The 18,705-nt window shown below is 37.2% G+C and overlaps 1 protein-coding gene across 1 annotated transcript in view; it reads left to right on the top strand.

Annotated features, from left to right (window-relative positions):
* Positions 1 to 18,705, top strand: part of LOC121740622 (high-affinity choline transporter 1) — a 35,693-nt gene extending 16,988 nt beyond the window's left edge. Inside the window, exons 10-11 of the mRNA XM_042133356.1 lie at positions 9,255 to 9,527; positions 16,498 to 18,705. Coding sequence (XP_041989290.1) covers positions 9,255 to 9,527; positions 16,498 to 16,813 — 589 coding nt within the window. The 3' untranslated portion in view covers positions 16,814 to 18,705. The remainder of the gene's footprint in view (positions 1 to 9,254; positions 9,528 to 16,497) is intronic.

Here is an 18,705-nt window from a genome sequence, read left to right as displayed (position 1 = left end):
GGCGACGGAAGTTGCTTTTCATCAGGTGACCCGTTTGCTCGTTTGCCCCCTTATTTCATAAAAAAAAAAAATTGAGTGTAATTCTCCTGAGTAAATGTTTAATCCATACTAGTATTATAAATGCGAAAGTGTGTGTCTGTCTGTCTGTCACCTCTTTACGCCCAAACTGCTGAACCGATTTTGCTGCAATTTGGTATGGAGATATTGTGAGTCCCGAGTAAGGACATATCTGGTACTTTTTATCCCAGAAAAAATTACGGTTCCCATACGAAAAACGGATTTTGGCGCAACGGAGTTGCGGGCGTCATCTAGTAAGTCTAGAAACATATAAATATATACGTACCATCAAATAACGATATTCTTCACACACTTCACACACAAAACCCTAAACAATAAGGAATTTACTTGAAAAAAAAAAAACGCGTGTCTATCTCACATACCGCCATCCCTGGTCTAGTATTTCCACAGCGGGATCGCGATACTGACCACGGGAAAACCGCGACAATGAAGACGCGGGGTCACAAATCACTTGCACAAGCGCAGCACAATACGTTCACATATCAGCCCCTTGCGACACTTATTGTTCGCTAAACACCCGATTTTTGTGGGAATATGCTAAACTGATACGTTGCTTAAGCGCATAATTATGGGATATAGTTGATTTATCACTTCGATCATTGATACCGGGGTCAAACTACGCTACTTGATGTAGTTCTGTAGGGAAAATACTTTATACCACTATGCTTTGTAGTATGCATTGTGTAAATAGCTAATACATTGTCAACGTACGTTTAACACCATGTAGATGAGTAGACGATAATAATGATTTTGTGATCATTTTTGTCACAAAATAAGTATTGAAAAATATGTTACAAAGAACACTTTATATTCCCTGGAGTTTTTTTTCATAGAAGTCAATAACAGCTATTTCGATGATTTCTATGATGAAGTATACTTATATTTAAAAAAATGTTACATGAATTTTCTTTCCGAACACGTTCTGGCTCTTCTTAGAGCCGTATTAATGGACGTCGCGTAGCTAAAGCCCTATTTTTCGTATTCGGCGCGAGAATTTCGGTGATTTGCATAATATTGTAAGTGCTCGGGTTGAGTGTCGAATTAATTACTCATCTTTTGAATTCGCCTGACCTTCTAGTTACAACATTGCGAGGGGATTAAGTGACTTAATATAATTAAACCAGTGCCAAGTCTTTCAATGTACCATCGAAGAAAGTTTACACTTCATAGGTAGGTTGAAGACCTAAGTCATTTGGCTGGATTATACCAATTTAATGTTGGATGTGATCTTTCGGCTAGGTTTGACATATCGCTACCAAATTACGCAGGCCCACAATCTGAAATCCCCAATATGAATAAACTTTTTTTAATAGTACTTTCAGACACTATGTTTTACAAAATATACGCAAGTAGCAACAGTTACCTACTAAATTTAACATTAATTATGAAGTAAACAAATGCGTTTAGCTCGTAGGCCAAACATTATAATTTATAATCAAGGTCACCGGGCATAGTATAGCAAAGTTTCGTAATAACGTATTTGATCGAGGACGAACTGCGAACTAATAAATCGTTGATGGACAGAAAGCTTGATTTATCAAAAGCGATGACTACGCAGGATTATGTTCAAATATTTTAGCTCGTTTTAGCTGCCAAATCGTAGAAAGAACAAACAAACTTATCCAAATATATACTTTAGTCTTTACCATAATAAAGGGATTGAATTTGCAGAAATTGTAGACAATAAAGCGAATTTTAATGTTAGTTGGAATGTGTTTTTCTATATGCTTAATACTTATACCACCAAACTTGGAGCTTTATGCTAGCTGCTATGTCAAACTGCAGTTTTCGCAAATAGTTTGTAGTGTTATTTTTTGATTTAAAATGATGATGGTTGCGAGGTTAAATAAGATGTTGACGAGTATTCGGTCGCTGATGTCTCCCATGGGAGACATCAGCGGGGTTAAAATGGTAACTTTTAGCAATTCCTCTCAATCAATTCAGCGACGATATTACGAGCAATATCGTCGGTAATTCATCTAATTTTGTAAAATAACGTCCTACGTCAATGGCAATTCAATTCATTAGCAGATTCATAATTGAAACTGTATTGCCATTCTGAAAAACATAAAAACGAACATGACCGGTTTTTTTTCTACATTTATTTATGATTTATGAATGATCCACGAAATATTTGATATAATTGTTATATTTTATGTATTAAACTGTACATTTATTGTATATTTGTTCATTAAAATCATTTTATAACTAAAAACAAAATGTTTTTTAATAATTTCACCATAATCTTCAAATATCGTTATATTTTCGTAACGTTACTGCCGCACATCTATGCCCATATAACAATATGAAAATTTAACCGATACTTGAAATTATTAATTATATGGAAACATAATATTATGATGATTTTGATTTAAAGAGAAGTATCCTAAGCATATGCTACCAAAAAGTAAGATTTTGCACCAAGGTATGCTATGGTTCCGAAGATACTAAGAGAACTCCGGATTCCTTATAGATAAAAGTTTGGGGGTTCCGGCGTTGTTTTACGAAGAAAGCATATTATTATGCTAATATGTAAATTACATTCATCATCATCATCATCACTACCATCACACCACAGACCAATTACACATAAGACTCTTGAAACCCATAAAAACAGCGTGTCTGCAGTTTTTAGTTCTCATCTGAACGATAGATGGCATTGTGTGTATCAAATTAGTCTAACAAATAAAAAATACAATAAATAAATGCACCATCTAGTAGACTATTTTTAAAACACGTTCACAAACTGCAAAATTCTCCCAAAGATGTCGCTGATTAATTATTTTAATCGGAAATGACATTTATTAAAGCTTTCTTAACTCTTTTAGTTTTTGGCTCTTTTAAAATATCTATATTTTTTTATAAATATAGATACTAAAAAAATGTTTTTTTTTATTCCGTCGGCGGGATTCGAACCCGCAACTCCCGGCTTGAGCTACCAATGCACTGATCCATCTGTTTTTCTGACATTATGTATTTCTATTGCCGCTATAATACTAAATACTAAAAACAAAATAAATTAAATATTTAAGGCGGGCTATATGTAGCTTCACTCTGCATCCTCTATCAGTTGTATCACGGGGAGTGCTCTGAGGAATTGTTCGGAATCATACCTCTTGCAACTTTTCGCCATCGCCCCACGCGAAAAATATACTTACCATCCTCATCACCTTGATGAGTGGCAGTCTTCCACCGTGCATTTTTCGCGTAACTTTCTGCCGCGCACTGTAAAACTCTGGAACGAACTGTCACCAGCAGTATTTCCGGACCTATACGACCTGCAAACCTTCAAGAAGAGAGCGTATTCCCTCTTAAAAGGCCGGCAACGCACCTGCAGCTCTTCTGATGTTGCAAGTGTCCATGGGCGACGGTAGTTACTTTCCATCAGGTGACTCACGACTCACAAAATTACGCTCGTTTGGCCTCACCCTAAGGGTTCCTTGTTGACTACGGAACCCTAAAATATGCGTCATGTCGATTTTTTTTTATGAAATAAGGGGGCAAACGAGCAAACGGGTCAAGGCTCACGGTACACTGAATAATTAAATTAATTAACAATCTTGCGCGTAAATAACCCGCGTGCACTGTACAGTGTTGGCTGTAAATAAGAACAAGTATGACATGTCCGTGTTGGCGTGGAATGGCGCGTAATTTCAAACGCGGTACAAGACGGTAAGTATAGATGTCCGCATCTGGCACAGTAAAATTTAATACAGACAGACAGACGGCCTGACAGACCGAAACTATAAGGGTTCCTTGTTGACTACGGAACCCTAAAAAGTAGGTACTTAAGCACAAATCTTGCGAAAAAACTTTGGTGCTCGAAGTTGGGCTTTGAGTGAGATTTCGTGCGTCTACTAACATGAACGTGTGCGTGTGCGACTACTAACATGGTGTCGCGTCGAACTGGCATCGTTGCATACCAAAAAATACCGTTAAAAATATCAGTATTAATAACGTTATTTTTATACCTATAGGTATCTAAAAATGTTACCCACAGACTTGTATGAATATTAACGAAATGTGTCGCGTCGAACTGGCAACGTCGCATACCAGAAAATACGATATTTTTACCGGTAATAATAACGGCATTTTTTAAACTATATTTAAATGTTATGTTACCTACTAGATATCGTTAAAAATATCGTTAAGCTACCCTTATAAAAATAACGGTACGTAACGGTAATTTTTCCAGTAATCGATAACGTTATGAAGCCATGCTATATGCTGGCAAATTTTTTTACTTTAGTCATGTTTGTATACAAACTTCAAAGTTTTGAGACCGACTTTGTAATTTTAAACTTTAGCTAAACAATTTCTATAATATATTACGACATAAGAATAGTTCTAAGATCAAAGATGACGTTTATTAGTAACATTTGATGATTTTGCTATTTGACAGAAAAGCAATTCGGATTTATTGGACCATTTTTACGACTTTTCATTGAAAAATGTCAAACAAATGAATTGCTTAGTACGAATCATTAAATGAATTGCACGTTAAGAGAAGTTTAAAATGAATCGTAAATGATTCATTGTATGATTCAACTAAGCGACCATTTAAGCCCCGCCGAATACTCGTTAGCTCTATTTTTTTAAAGCTTAAAAACTTTTTATTATTTAAACAAAGGAAAATCAGGTAAAAAGAAAAACGTAATATTCATTATAGAACTCATAATATTATTTATGTTCTGTGCGGTCTTATAGCAATTAAATAACCGAATATTATCACCACATCTCGTTGCGTGGTCTAATTAGATAGAAACACGCGATAGCATGTTGTGAAGCTGAATAGCCAATAGCCACTAGCCTTTGTTTAATCCCGATATAATCTGCCTGTAGCCATACTACTGTGGTGAAGTGTAGCCGTAGTCTACATGGCTTTATTGAGGACTACATGACGCCCGCATCCCCGTACATAACATTCCCGAGATAAAAAGTATCCTATCCTATAAAATGTCCTTTCTCGAGTCTCAAAGTATTTCCACACCAAATTTCAATAAATCGGTTGAGCGATGTGAGCCTGGAAGGTAACAGACAGAAAAAAAGACATACAAACAGACACACTTTCGCATTTATAACATTAGTATGGATATTTTAATAAATAAATGTTTATACTGCACGGTTTAATAATATGTGTATTTGTATTGACTGTGCTGCGATTTCAGATATATTTTGTTTACATCTATACTAATCTATACTAGGTATATACTATAATATTATAAAGCGGAAGAGTTTGTTAGTTAGTTTGTTTGTTTGTTTGTTTGTTTGAACGCGCTAATCTCAGGAACTACTGGTCCGATTTGAAAAATTCTTTCAGTGTTAGATAGTCCATCTATTGAGGAAGGCTATAGGTTATATTTTATCACGCTAAGACTAATAGGAGCGAGGAAATAGAGGAAAATGTGGAAAAAACGGGGAAAATTATTTGAAAGGGCTTATTTGAACACGCTAATCTCAGGAACTACTGGTCCGATTTGAAAAATTCTTTCAGTGTTAGATAGTCCATTTATCGAAAAAGGCTATAAGCTATATTTTATCACGCTAAGACTAATAGGAGCGAGGAAATAGAGGAAAATGTGGAAAAAACGGGGAAAATTATTTGAAAGAGCTTATTTGAACACACTAATCTCAAGAACTACTGGTCCGATTTGAAAAGTTCTTTCAGTGTTAGATAGCTCAGTTATCGAGAAAGGCAATAAGCTACATTTTATTACGCTAAACCTAATAGGAGCGAAGAAATAGAGGAAAATGTGGAAAAACGGGGGAAATTATTTGAAAGGGCTTATTTGAACGCGCTAATCTCAGACCTACTGGTCCGATTTAAAAAGTTCTTTCAGTGTTAGATAGCCCAGTTATCGAGAAAGGCTATAGGCTATATTTTATCTAAACTAATAGGAGCCAAGAAATAGAGGAAAATGTGGAAAAAACGGGGGAAAATGAAAGGTGTTATCTGACGAGACACGAACTACTAGAGCATTTTTTCTGTTATTTGGATATAAGAAGTAGGCCACGTGAAGGATCATAGGCTTTTTTTGTGGACAATTTTTTCTGTGAAATATCTCATTTACGCGGGCGAAGCCGCGCGGGACGTCTAGTGTATGATATTTTTTGTGAAAGATAAATTATTATGATTGATGTACCTACTCCTTTCGTTGCAATAAAATTATTGTATTAAAGGTTTCCTCAATAACTTTAAAGACCTGCATTTAAAATTACGTATGAAATGACCTTTGAATAGAACGCAGTAAAAAGTCCGGACAAAACAAACTGGGTGCTGGCCATGCTGGCAAACTGCCGAGCGTTATCTTAGTTCGGGACTACGTTAATCCGTATTCAGAATCGTTCAAATACATTATACAACTCTGTGCTTTTTTAAATTAGCATACCTAGATACGTTCTTTGTTTAGTCTTCAGATAAAAATCAGCTTTTTAAAAAAACGACGCCAAAAAATGTTTAAATTCCATAAAAATCCGTCAGTTCAAAGACGTATCAGGGTTCTTATACAAGATGTTAGTGTAAACACCGTTATCCTTGAAACCATCAAATGAGCCCGTCAAAATGAACAACTTTTTGTACGAGAACAATGCTGGGAACTCAAAAAAAATCCGTCTTCATACCCATACGGTATTTTTTTGAGTTCCCAGCATTGTTCTCATAGAAAAAGTTGTTCATTTTGACGGGCTCATTTGATGGTTGGAACGTTGTTTACACTAACACATAGTATAGTGTATAAACGTTGTCTGTGCAAATACAAGGTGAATGACTACCATTCGATCCTAATTCCGATTAGAAAATTTAGTTTAGACATTTGTGGTTTATTTTCAGCACTGAACGCTGTTCTTTTTCCTTCCGAAAAGTTTGTCGGATAATATAAGAGTAGTTCTAGCACTAAGCTTTTGTATGAAAACTTATATAATTCCCTATTATGTCTACAACAAAAGAATAAAAGGGGTTTCAAGTAGGAAGTTTCCGAAAGAAGCATCGTACCTACTTTAATATTTTAGGGTGAAAATATATATCAATGTGTGATCTACCAATTTTATTTCAAAACCTGTGATTTTACAAAAGAAAGTTTAAAAAAAGCGAGAGAAAAGTTTTTTATTACTTACTTTGAATTTCGTAATGAGACTTTCTAGTTTTAAAAAAAGAATTGAGGTAGACCTAGGCCGATGTAATTAGCACGTCTCGACGCCTTATGGACTTTGTACTATGTTAATGAACATAGTGCGAAATAAAGCTGTTGGAATCCACAGCCTACATACCAAATACTAAATGGTTAAAGTAGTTAGTCGTTAATCGTTATTACTGCTCCAGGATTCGTCTTGAAACCAAAAATTTCGCACGCGATACTGCGAAATCAAAAGTAGTAGTGATTTTTGATTATTCTATCTGTAAAATATGTATTATGTATGTTTGCTACATCGTAACGCCTGAAGCTTTTCATATGTTTTAAATAAAAGACGTGTCAATAGACGTTACAAAACTAGGCCTTTACATCCGTTATGGATGATTTGTACAGTATTTTTCAGAGCGAAGTAACCACTCCTCAAATACTGTAGTGCCTGGAACAAGATTTTTAAATGTCCGTATGGTTGCCCAAGCGCATACGGCATTCTCGCATCATAGTCGGCCTAGTCCAGAGGAAAGAACTAGTCAATACGTCTGGGACCAACTATGTGCGGGTTTCCTCACGATGTTTTCCTTCACCGTACGAGCGTCCGTATTATGTACTTGAGATCAGAAAATGTCTCATAGGTACACGCCTCCACCCGGGTTCGAACCTGCACCCTCTAAGAGTGCGAACTAAAGGTACCCATTAGGCCACGGACGCTCTAGACGTTACAATAGCTTGAGTAACATCCACGATCCAATCAAAAAGTTGCATTTTCTCGTCTTTCTTCACTTTACGTTTCTATTACGAACCTTACAACTTTAAACGAAATCTCCAGAAGTAAATATATACTCCAGAGATTGGGGGACAAACCGACAAAACGTGTCGTATGTAAATATTGTATATTGAATCCGGCGCTGGGGGTGCTGGGAGGCGTGCGGGGATGCGGCGGGCAATTGGGAGGCTGGCCTCCGGATAATTGAAAACTGATCCCGAGACCAACTAACTGTAGGATACGGGAAACATTATTCCAGAATTTCCAAATTATTTACTGAATCGATTCTATAAGAAAAAAGATCTAAAATGTTGATTAAATGAGTTACGGTAAAATTGAATAGATATCTAAAATAAATAAAATCCTTAGCTAGTAATAGCACAATAGCCTGTCGCCTGACGACACGAGACCAATCACTAACGGCCGTTCGCAATATTCAATCTATCTCTGGTTTGACATACAACCGATCGCAGCTAACATTGAATTGACATAAAATATATGTCTCTAATGTCTAATGTGAGCTATTTCTATCTCTAGTAGGGCAAAACCAGAGATAGATCAAATACTGGGAACGGCCGTAACTGTCGAAATAGCCGTATTTACCTAAATAAAACGAATAAACGAGTTTTCTATAGCCTTATAGAAACTCGTTTATTCGTTTTATTTGATTATAAAAAGCTCTTGAATCTGGAGTAATTTTATTACAATAAAATTGGATATCTAAAATAAATAAGATCCTGAGTAAATAATGAACCTAAAATATATTTGTATTTCAAAAGATTTCAGAGAGAAAATATTGTACATTTACAAAATAAATTAGATGGGCTTAGGGTCTGCTTGTATTAAAATATATAATTTTGACTGCAAATAGTTTACCTATATTAGTTCAAAAACTATTTGACCGATATTGATGAAACACAAATAACATAGACTTAACGACAGAGAAAAGGACTTAAGGCCTTGGATGGCGAACGAGCTAGTTCATTTTTATAAAATAAGGGGGCAAACGAGCAAACGGGTTTCCTGATGAAAAGCAACTGTCGTCACCCATGGCCACTCGCAACATCAGAAGAGCTGCAGATTCGTTGCCGGCCTTTGAGGGAATACGCTCTCTTCTTGAAGGTTTGCAGGTCATATTAGTCCGGAAAGAAAAAAAATGTTCCAAAGTTTTACAGTGCGCTGCAGAAAGTTACGCGAAAAACGCACGATGGAAGAATGCCATTTTGAACTTTATTATACTCGATGCACCTCAAGTTGTCACCACTAACTGTTCCCATTGTCCGTAGGTCGATGTGCTCAGACCTGGTGTACGTCATCCTATTCCCGCAACTGCTGATGGTGGTCCACTTCAAGAAGTACTGCAACACGTACGGTTCCCTGGCGGCGTACATCGTGGCGCTGCTGGTGCGGCTGTCGGGTGGGGAGAAGCTGCTGGGTCTACCGGCGCTGATCCACTACCCTGGCTGGGACGCCGAGAACGAAGTCCAGCTGTTCCCGTTCCGAACGCTGGCGATGACGCTCTCGCTGTTCACGTTGGCCTTCATATCGTGGCTCTCAGTGTGAGTATTAGCTTTTTGGATAAAACAGCTGCCTTACTCCCGACAGAATCAGAATCAAATCAGCTCGATCTCAAAACTTTTGTTACTTCCGAGTGATCCGATACTAGCGCAAAATCGTGCTTCGGCTCAATTTTTTAGAACTAATTCGATCACAACGGCTTTTTCCACTCCTGACAGCTACGCTACCGCACGATCGTGCTGCGGCTCCATTTGGAACTAAGATTCGTAAATAAAAATAGTATTACTTTCGGGGGTAAGGGTCCCCGCAGACATTACAATTTAAAGTTGGCCGACTATCGTACAAACCACAGAGATAGATCAAGATAGAAGCGCCATACGCTCGTGTTCATACAAATTGGAGCGACATGGCGCTTCTATCTTGATCTATTTCTGTGGTTTGTACGATAGTCGGCCAACTTTAAATTGTACGTCTGCGGGGACCCTAAGACTGCCGTACTTCTCCTTACTAACCTAGCTTACCTTCCGAGTACTAAGTTTTGACGGTGAAGTTACTGAACATCATCGACCTGATAATGTATATGTATTTGATGTCACTTCTAAATGGTCGAATGCATTTTGACTAAGCAGTGAGCATCCCGGGGGGCAACGAACATATCGCATAAGGATGGAAAGCGATATAATTATGGCGGTACTAAGCCGTTTAAAACATGGTTTCTACATCCTGATAGGAATTCTGGCTCTTTTAATAGTGAGCCAGCTATTTTCTTTTGTGATTGATTGACTGCAGAATGCTGTTCTAATGAATTAACTAATATGAGGTTACAGTAATAAACTGTTTACACGGGGATCAAGGTCAGACCGACCGAAGTTTCACAATGACCTTGTCAAGACATTAGTTCGATGATAGATTATTTTTTAATTAACATTTAAGTGTTAGTTTACGTTACTTCTGTAATGCGGCCATGATGGGCATGGGAATACATGATCGTATAGAGTACTAGATGACGCCCGCGACTCCGTTGCACCAAAATTCGTTCATCGCGCGGGAACCGTACATTTTCCCGGGGTATAAAGTATCCTATGTCCTTTCCCGGGACTCAAAGTATCTCTATACCAAATTTCAGCAAAATCGGTTCAGTGGTTTATGGGTATAATAATAGGGATGATGACAAGGTCAAAGATTAGCGAATTTTGTGATAAAATAAAGAAATCACGGTAAAAAATAAGTGTTCCCAAAATTTCAGCTTGATAGCATTTTTTTTGTTTCGCGCCTTCAAAGTTGGATATTCAAGTCGAATTTTTTTTCAATTAAATTTCTTAATATTTGTATACAATTCGATAACTCATGCAATTAAAAGCAACTTTTGTTATGAAACAACATAAACGCAATATTTAATATACCTGTCGAACAAAGTTGTCTCCCGATGATATTTGAATCGTCATATCTTGGTGAATTTTTAAGCTATCAGAGTCATTCTTTCAACGATGTCTCTATTTTTTAAGTGTCTTTCAATTACCGATAAGAAAAGAAAATAGTCATTATGCCTATTATAATACAGCTACATTCATCAATTATCATTACCCATGATAGACGCCGATTGTTTATTTATGCTATAGACATTAGACAGTTTTGCAGCCTTGATGGCAATCGTGGTTAATTAATAATTGGTTATCCATTACTTACCATACGTGGATAGTTGCTTTTTTAGAGTGGGTGCTGTCTTGAGAGACTTAAAAAAAAACTTTTATTTAAACTGGAATATTTTATTTAGAAAACTTAATAATTAATCTTAAGAGAAGACCTGCACCCGACGAAAGTCCAATTCGATCCGCAAAATGAAATAAAGAAATAGCAAAAGTTTGCTATTGCAATTCTATGAAATGCAAGTGAAAACTAAGCGTTTTTAATATACATATAATCCCATTTGACTTTCGATATAACCCCCCCCCCCCCCCCCCCCCGTTAAAATCGATCATCACATCTTAAAGTGATGAGAGATTGAAATTACTTTAATCGCGAGAAATTGGACTTTCGTTTGGAGTATACAAGGAAGTACCAGAGGCGTGGCTAAAGCTAAAGTCAAAGTTATGGTTATAGTTAAGGCTAACTTTAACTTTAACTTTGACTACAAAATTTGACAGACGACAGCTGGTCCGACAAGGCTATAAATGAACGTGGGCGGGGGCGCTGCTGCAGCTGGTAAAGGAGAACTCTCAAAAATGGCGTTTTGAATGATGAAAGCTTTCGTTCCTTTTTTCGCCACGTTCATTTAAAGCCTTGTCGAGCTCAATGTTATGGTTAAATATGGCGTCCATTTTTGACTTTAACCCTAGAAAGATAATCTACGTCTTTGAGACGCACGGCCAACACAAATATTGCTATCTCTTTTTTATTTCGCATCGTACCGCTCTGTCCTTCTAAGTTATCCCAGTGGCCACTGGCCGGGCAGATCTTACGCGAGACGGCTGTGTCGCCTTGGTAAGTACAATAATTACGTAGATACAGGGATGGCGTTCGTTCGAGAGACGTATGATTATCCTTTGTGTAACTTTTGAGTCTCATTCCCAGTAGTAATAGTTCATTTTATTTATCGTTTTTTTTTAATATTTTAGGTGATTTTGGTAGTCTATTGCAATGGCTAGACGCGGGGCCCTTGATTATAACCAAATTAAAAATTGTTGGAGAACAGTGAAGATGAGATTCCTTCAGAGAGTGACAGTGAAGTGGAGGATGACTTGAATCAAGATGAAGTGCAGAGTGACACCGAAGACGAATTGGTTGATGAAGTTGCTGCTGAAGTAATAGACTCAACATCGGAGGAATTGCAGGTACCATCATCTCCGTCATGTTTACTAAACCAAGATTCAACTTCAAATTTGGATTCGCGCATTATTATTCCAACTCAACGTATACTGCGCGGGAAAAACAAACATTGCTGGTCTACAATCAAGGGTCAAAATTGAGGAAGAACTGCTGAGAAAAAGCTGAGCACAGAACTTATATCACCTTGGATGGAGAAAAGGTTAGAAGCTCCTACTCTTAAAAGACATGTCCGTGTAAATATCCAAGAGTTGCTACCAAAAACTAATACTTTAGATAATAATGAAGAACCAGTAATCAAAAAGAAGAGATATTGTGCGTATTGTCCGTCAAAAATAAGAAGGATGTCGAAAATGACATGTTATAAATGCAATAAAAGCATTTGTGGTGAACACAAAACTGATATATGTAAAGGCTGTATCTAAATGTGATTTAAACTTAAAATTTGTTGATTTTTTATATGAAGCTGTTAATTAGTCCTTATTCTATAATATTAAGTAAAAAAAAAAATGTGATTTTAAATTTAAGATTAACATAATTACTCAACAAAGGAAGACTTAATATTTTTTAGTTATTTTGTAAGAGGTTTATAAAATTTCGTTGTTTTTGAATTATATTCATTTTCTAATTGTAATTATGTTTTTATTTGTCGTAGAAAACCCTTAACTAATGATTCAATAACTTTAAAGATTTGACATTTTGTATTGTAGTTATAGTTAAAGTAAGTTGGTGCAACCCACCCTTAGTGAGTTTCACCGTGTAACGTGTCCTTGTCTGAGGGTAGAAGGGTACTCTCGAGTCTCGACAGTAAATGATTAATGTGCCCCCACCGTCCTCCGTGTAAATATTTAAGTACCTCTAACTGGTGCAGGTCAATAATTGAACTATGACGTCAGCATATTAAAGAAGGCAGAGTAACATAATATTACAGAAAACAAAACTTTTTCATGTAACAAAATTACCTTTAATGAGCTTGATTGGTAATTTGTAATGTTTTATTTTTATTTTATCATACTAATACTAATCGTTTTTAAAATCAGGAATAGTAATTTTAAAATGTAAAAATGGAAGTAGGGTTCTATACTTACCCTACCCTAATTATTTTACACTTCAAAATTGCAGCTTAGTTCCTTGTTTGATCCAATCCGTTCCCAATCTAACTACAAAATGGTGTTTTCGAGAAGTGTTTGAACCAACGTATGTACCATCAAGGAAATTGATTCCTAGGCAGTTGACGGACCTATCAATTAAATGTTAGCTTTGATTGGTCGGATGGGTTTGACTTAACGCGACCAAATATTGAAATTATTTAGGTCTTAGGTCCGCCATCTGCCCGGGTATCAATTTCGGTTATGAAAGTAATTAAAAGTATAAGTACAATACAACTGTTATGATAGTTATAAATATTACAATAGTATAAGAATACAATTTTGCTATTTTACGTTGCATAATTTAGTAAAACCAGCTATTTGACCGAGCTTTGCTCGGTATTCGATTAAAACACGAATAAAATGACATTTTCTAAAAACGATCGATTCCTGGCTAGATCGATTGCTCGTTTAACCCATCGATCGCGGAATAACGAGACACAATAGCTTATCTATTGTTATCGCGACCGGATGCGGCCGCTTAGGGCTTCATGAATTAAAGATATAATATTTGAGGTTCAGGTCTCGTTTAGTACATTTAAAGCAGATGTATGATTTCAATCGTCGTCCAATTGTTGTCGTAATTGGATCTCGTGGAGTATTCTCATCGCTGTGGTCGGGGAAGTTGTGAAACTGGAGCGTACGAGTGGACTTATTGTACCAATTTATTGTCTATTCTCGCTATTTTGTTAAAGGTCAGAGTTTACGTTTCACTGTGTTTTCTAATTAATTATATTGAAGGTATTTCCCAGAAACATATTTGTTATTTAGTCGTACGATCAGAGCCAGAAATTGATATACAGGTAGATGGCGCATCTACGTTATTTGATCGGGTCATGTCATGTCAGCAAGAGCCAACTGATCTCAATTTCATATTCTAAGCGCATGTAGATTGTAAAGCTCTGCTAGTGCAGAGCTCTACTGATTCTACGCGGCCTAACTCTATCAATCCTAACTCCAACAAAGTCTACTTTTTTTTATGAAATAAGGGGGCAAACGAGCAAACGGGTCACCTAATGGAAAGCAACTTCCATCGCCCATGGACACTCGCAGCATCAGAAGAGCTGCAGGTGCGTTGCCGGCCTTTTACGAGGGAATAGGGTAATAGGGGAGGGTAGGGATGGGAAGGGAAGGGAAAAGGGGAGGATCGGGAAGGGAATTGGGCCTCCGGTAGACTCACTCACTCGGCGAAACCCAGCGCAATCGCTGTTTCACGCCGGTTTTCTGTGAGAACGTGGTATTTATCCGGTCGAGCCGGCCCATTCGTGCCGAAGCATGGCTTTCCCACGTATGTTACTTATTAGTAAGTATGTGTGGATTGGCTGTTTCGTTACTTACTACAGATCAGAAACTAAATATTCGCCTCACCTTCACGACGGTAGCGAAACAGATAAGCCAATACATATTTTCTGATAATAATTATTACGTAGAATTTGTTGGAGTTAGGGTCGATAGAGTTAGGCCGCGTACATTCAGTAGAGCTCTGCTCTAGCAGAGCTGTACAATCTACATGCGCTTAGAATACGAAATCGTGATCAGTTGGCTTTTGGTTAAATGTTGACATGACATGATCCGATCAAATAACGTACATCCACCATCTACCTGTAAATCAATTTCTAGCTCTGATCGTACGACTAAATAACAAATATGTTTCTGGGAAATACCTTCAATAATAGAATTTATTAAAAAACACAGTAAAACGTAAACTCGTAACGTAGATCCCCCATCTACCTGTAAATCAATTTCTATCTCTGATTAGTTTTTAGTTAAAGTCCATCCCGTGTAAACTTTCATGTCCTAATTCATAAAATTGGTGAAAGTCTTATATTTAAACTTCCATTACCGGGGGGTAATGGAAGTTTAAGTATAATACTTAACTTATTTTACGGCGTATAACAAAATTTCGGATATTAGATATAGATATCAATAAAATCTAAAGTATTAGAGCTTTATTTAATTAAGAATTTGTATGTTTAATAAGACGTCTATTATTGACATCAGCTCACTTTTAGTACAATTATCTAAGTACACTTTAGTATATACAATAGTTTAAGCTCAGATAGATCTGAGCTTAAAATATTGTATATACTGAAGTGTACTTGATAGTTGTACTAAAAGTAAGCTCGAAAAGCATCTCATACTATGTGTTGCTTCTGAGCATAATTATTATCTTTGAGTTTAAACCTTCACTCACGGTTGCCTTATAAAAGCTACGTTTTATCTTGCTTGTTTTCTATAAGAAGCACATTGTATAGTCACCATTAGGGTATTAGGTAACATACTTGTTCTACGTCATTCGTTACCTGTTGAGGAAAATAGCGCACGATAGTCTCAAATTACGTTTTTACAGCATATTATTTTTTCACACTAAAATATTAAGAAGTTAGTAGACTATGTGAAAAGTTTAGGAGAAATTGCGGCATTCCTGACCAGCAAATTGGGGGTTTTCAACTTTTTTAAACCCGATTAGTAAAGAGGTCATAAAAGCTAGTTACGCCTCTATTGAATCAGTCATCATCAGTCTTACGTCGCCACAGTTCTGTGACGTAACAGCTCGCGTACAAACATTGACTTTGGCTCTGCGCAATCACAAATACTGCGACACGGCTCATATTACGCGGACATACAAACTGACCAATTTCATCAGAACACTGTATTTAACTTTGTCGCAACGTTTTATCCAATATGATTTTTACCAATTTTTAATGGGGAGATAGAATCAGGGACAGCAGGAATGATTGATAGCTGCGTATTCGCAACTTTATACGTACTTACATGCAGTCAACCGCTAGCTATATAAATACTAGTATGTACGTAGCAGTCAGTCAATGCGTACTATATAGCAAATTCCAGCATGTTAAATGTCTAACATCATAATATTGATTGTCTATTTTATTGCTAAGGCCGGATTTATATTTTTATGAGTATAGGCCACGTTAATTTTGCCGCCATTCTAGGACGCTGCCACCCCGCCCCCATAGGTCATGGCCTATATTGCCTATACAAAAATCCAGAAAATATATAATGCTTTTGTCCCCAGGTTCTTATTCAACTCGGGCTACCTCAGCCCCGAGTCGGACTACTTCAACTGCGTGGTGAACATACCGGAGGACATCCGGCGCGTGGACGAGCCCTCGGAGGTCGGCGAGCAAATGTCCGTGCTGAGCGGAGTGCCCGGCAGATTGTACGGCGCGGCCTCCACCCTGGTCGGACCCGACGAGAAGTCCGGCCGGATCAATCCGGCTTTAGAAGACGACGATGACCTCGATGATCCGAACGACGGACCCACTCCGTTATTCGGCACAAGCAACGCCCCCCCGCCGGTCCAGCCGTTCGGCAAGCAGACGGCCTTCTGAGACGACTACTACTACTACTAGTTCGGTTAGTTCAGTGTTAGTTTCAGGACTTATAGCTCAAACGACATCAGCCTTCCGACAGCACTTCGACGGCACCTGTTGATCTACTAGCCCAAGCATGGACGATTTGCGCATAAGTACTCGTTGCGAATTGGAATAGAAGTTGTAGAAAATTCTGCCGAAATTCTTTTGAAGCTACGAAGCCTTTTCGCGAGTCGTCCGTGCTCTTGCTACACCACACAGCGGTACGTTGAGAGAACGAAGTAAGCAATATTATTTTTGACATAGTCTAAGAGAAGTTTATTTTGTAGAGTAATTAAATTAACGAGAATACTTAATGATAATGAAACTCATACATATCAAATTGTGAAGTTCTTTGATAGATATAATGATATACATCGTTTATAATGATTCCTTATTTATGTCAATTACTGTAGACGAAAGCATACTTGAGTGCCACTTGGTGTAAAACTTTGGCCGGCTCTGCTGGGACTGTTTTGGTCCGCATTCCTCTTCGTAAGGTAATTGAATAATTTTCAAAATTATTCAATTACATTAAGACTATTTCATAAAACTGAAAGAACTCAAAGGTTTTACATGTTTAGGGTTTACTTTATTATGATAGAGAAATGCTGTAATAAAATAAAATCGAGCTATCAATATATTGTCATAATATTGTTAATAATATACCTAGCATTATCGAGAAATATACTGGATATTCCTGCATTTATCAAAAAGAGGAAACATTTTATATTGTTTTAAATAAAACACTTCAAATTAACGCAGCTTGCAGCTTTTTACGACAATGCAAAAATATTTAATCGTCAAATGCGAAGAGGTTTTCGACCAATACAGTTTCAGAGGACCTGGCGTTGAATGTCTGTTTATATGCGGCACAATATCAAAAAGCGGGTTCTAGGCATATAGAGCATAGTTTTGCGGACTTCTGTTGTATACCATCTAGAGACCCGTCGAGAAGACATCTCTCTCTCATGAAGTCTCTACACGAGAGAAGATACGAGACCTTGTCCACGTCCTCGTTTCTCGATATTTCTCGGTGGGAATCTGGATGGGCCTTTAAGTCACGCGCGAACGGAAGACAAAGTTGTCTCTGTTATCCACCAAATGTATTTCCATTACCGATTTTATGTTACGTAAAATTGACTACTTCTCTACAAAACACTGTCTTTTTCTTTAGTGGTTAAGGATTTGAGGATTAGCCGCAGCCCGCAGCCGCTATTTTGCACATGCTAATGGTAAAAACGGAATGCAAATAGTGGATGATAGAAACAATTTAGTCGGCCGTCCGCGTCATGCTTTAGTTCAGTAGGTCCTGTGAGTATTACTGTCTCACAACTAGCGTACAATTTAGTGGCTGTCATAGTTTTTATCGCTTTTTATAGTTTATTAACGATATATTATTGAGTTGTTATCTTTTGTGTGGAATTTAACTATGTTGAACGCTTCCATCTTTAGGGTACGACAAATATTTTTCAGATACCTTATTATCTGCTGATATAAAACGTATTTTATCGTTGTTCGTTCGAGAGATTTATATAATAACGAATATTTTCTATGGAAATATATTGAAATATCTATTTATCTCGTAGTTAAAAAGTTTATATGGGAATGTACTCATTTAAAAGGCCCGAACGCACTTAGTGCCGGTCTGCCTCCTGCCAGCTATTTGCACGAACGAATAGATGAAAAGACCTATTTGCATAGAATAAATAGCTCGACTATTCGACAGAAATGGCTCAACGTAGGCAGACGATTACGATTTTTAAATTCGCACTCGCTCGCTACCGGCGGCAACGATGAAATCGCACAGTTGCTCTCAAACGCAAACTCTAAAATTACCATTAAATATAGACGGTCTTACTACAAAAGAT

Source organism: Aricia agestis, chromosome 3 (assembly GCF_905147365.1).
Source record: "Aricia agestis chromosome 3, ilAriAges1.1, whole genome shotgun sequence".
Taxonomy (NCBI): domain Eukaryota; kingdom Metazoa; phylum Arthropoda; class Insecta; order Lepidoptera; family Lycaenidae; genus Aricia; species Aricia agestis.
The sequence above is the reverse complement of the archived record's forward strand: the minus strand, read 5'-3'. Positions and strand labels throughout refer to the sequence as shown.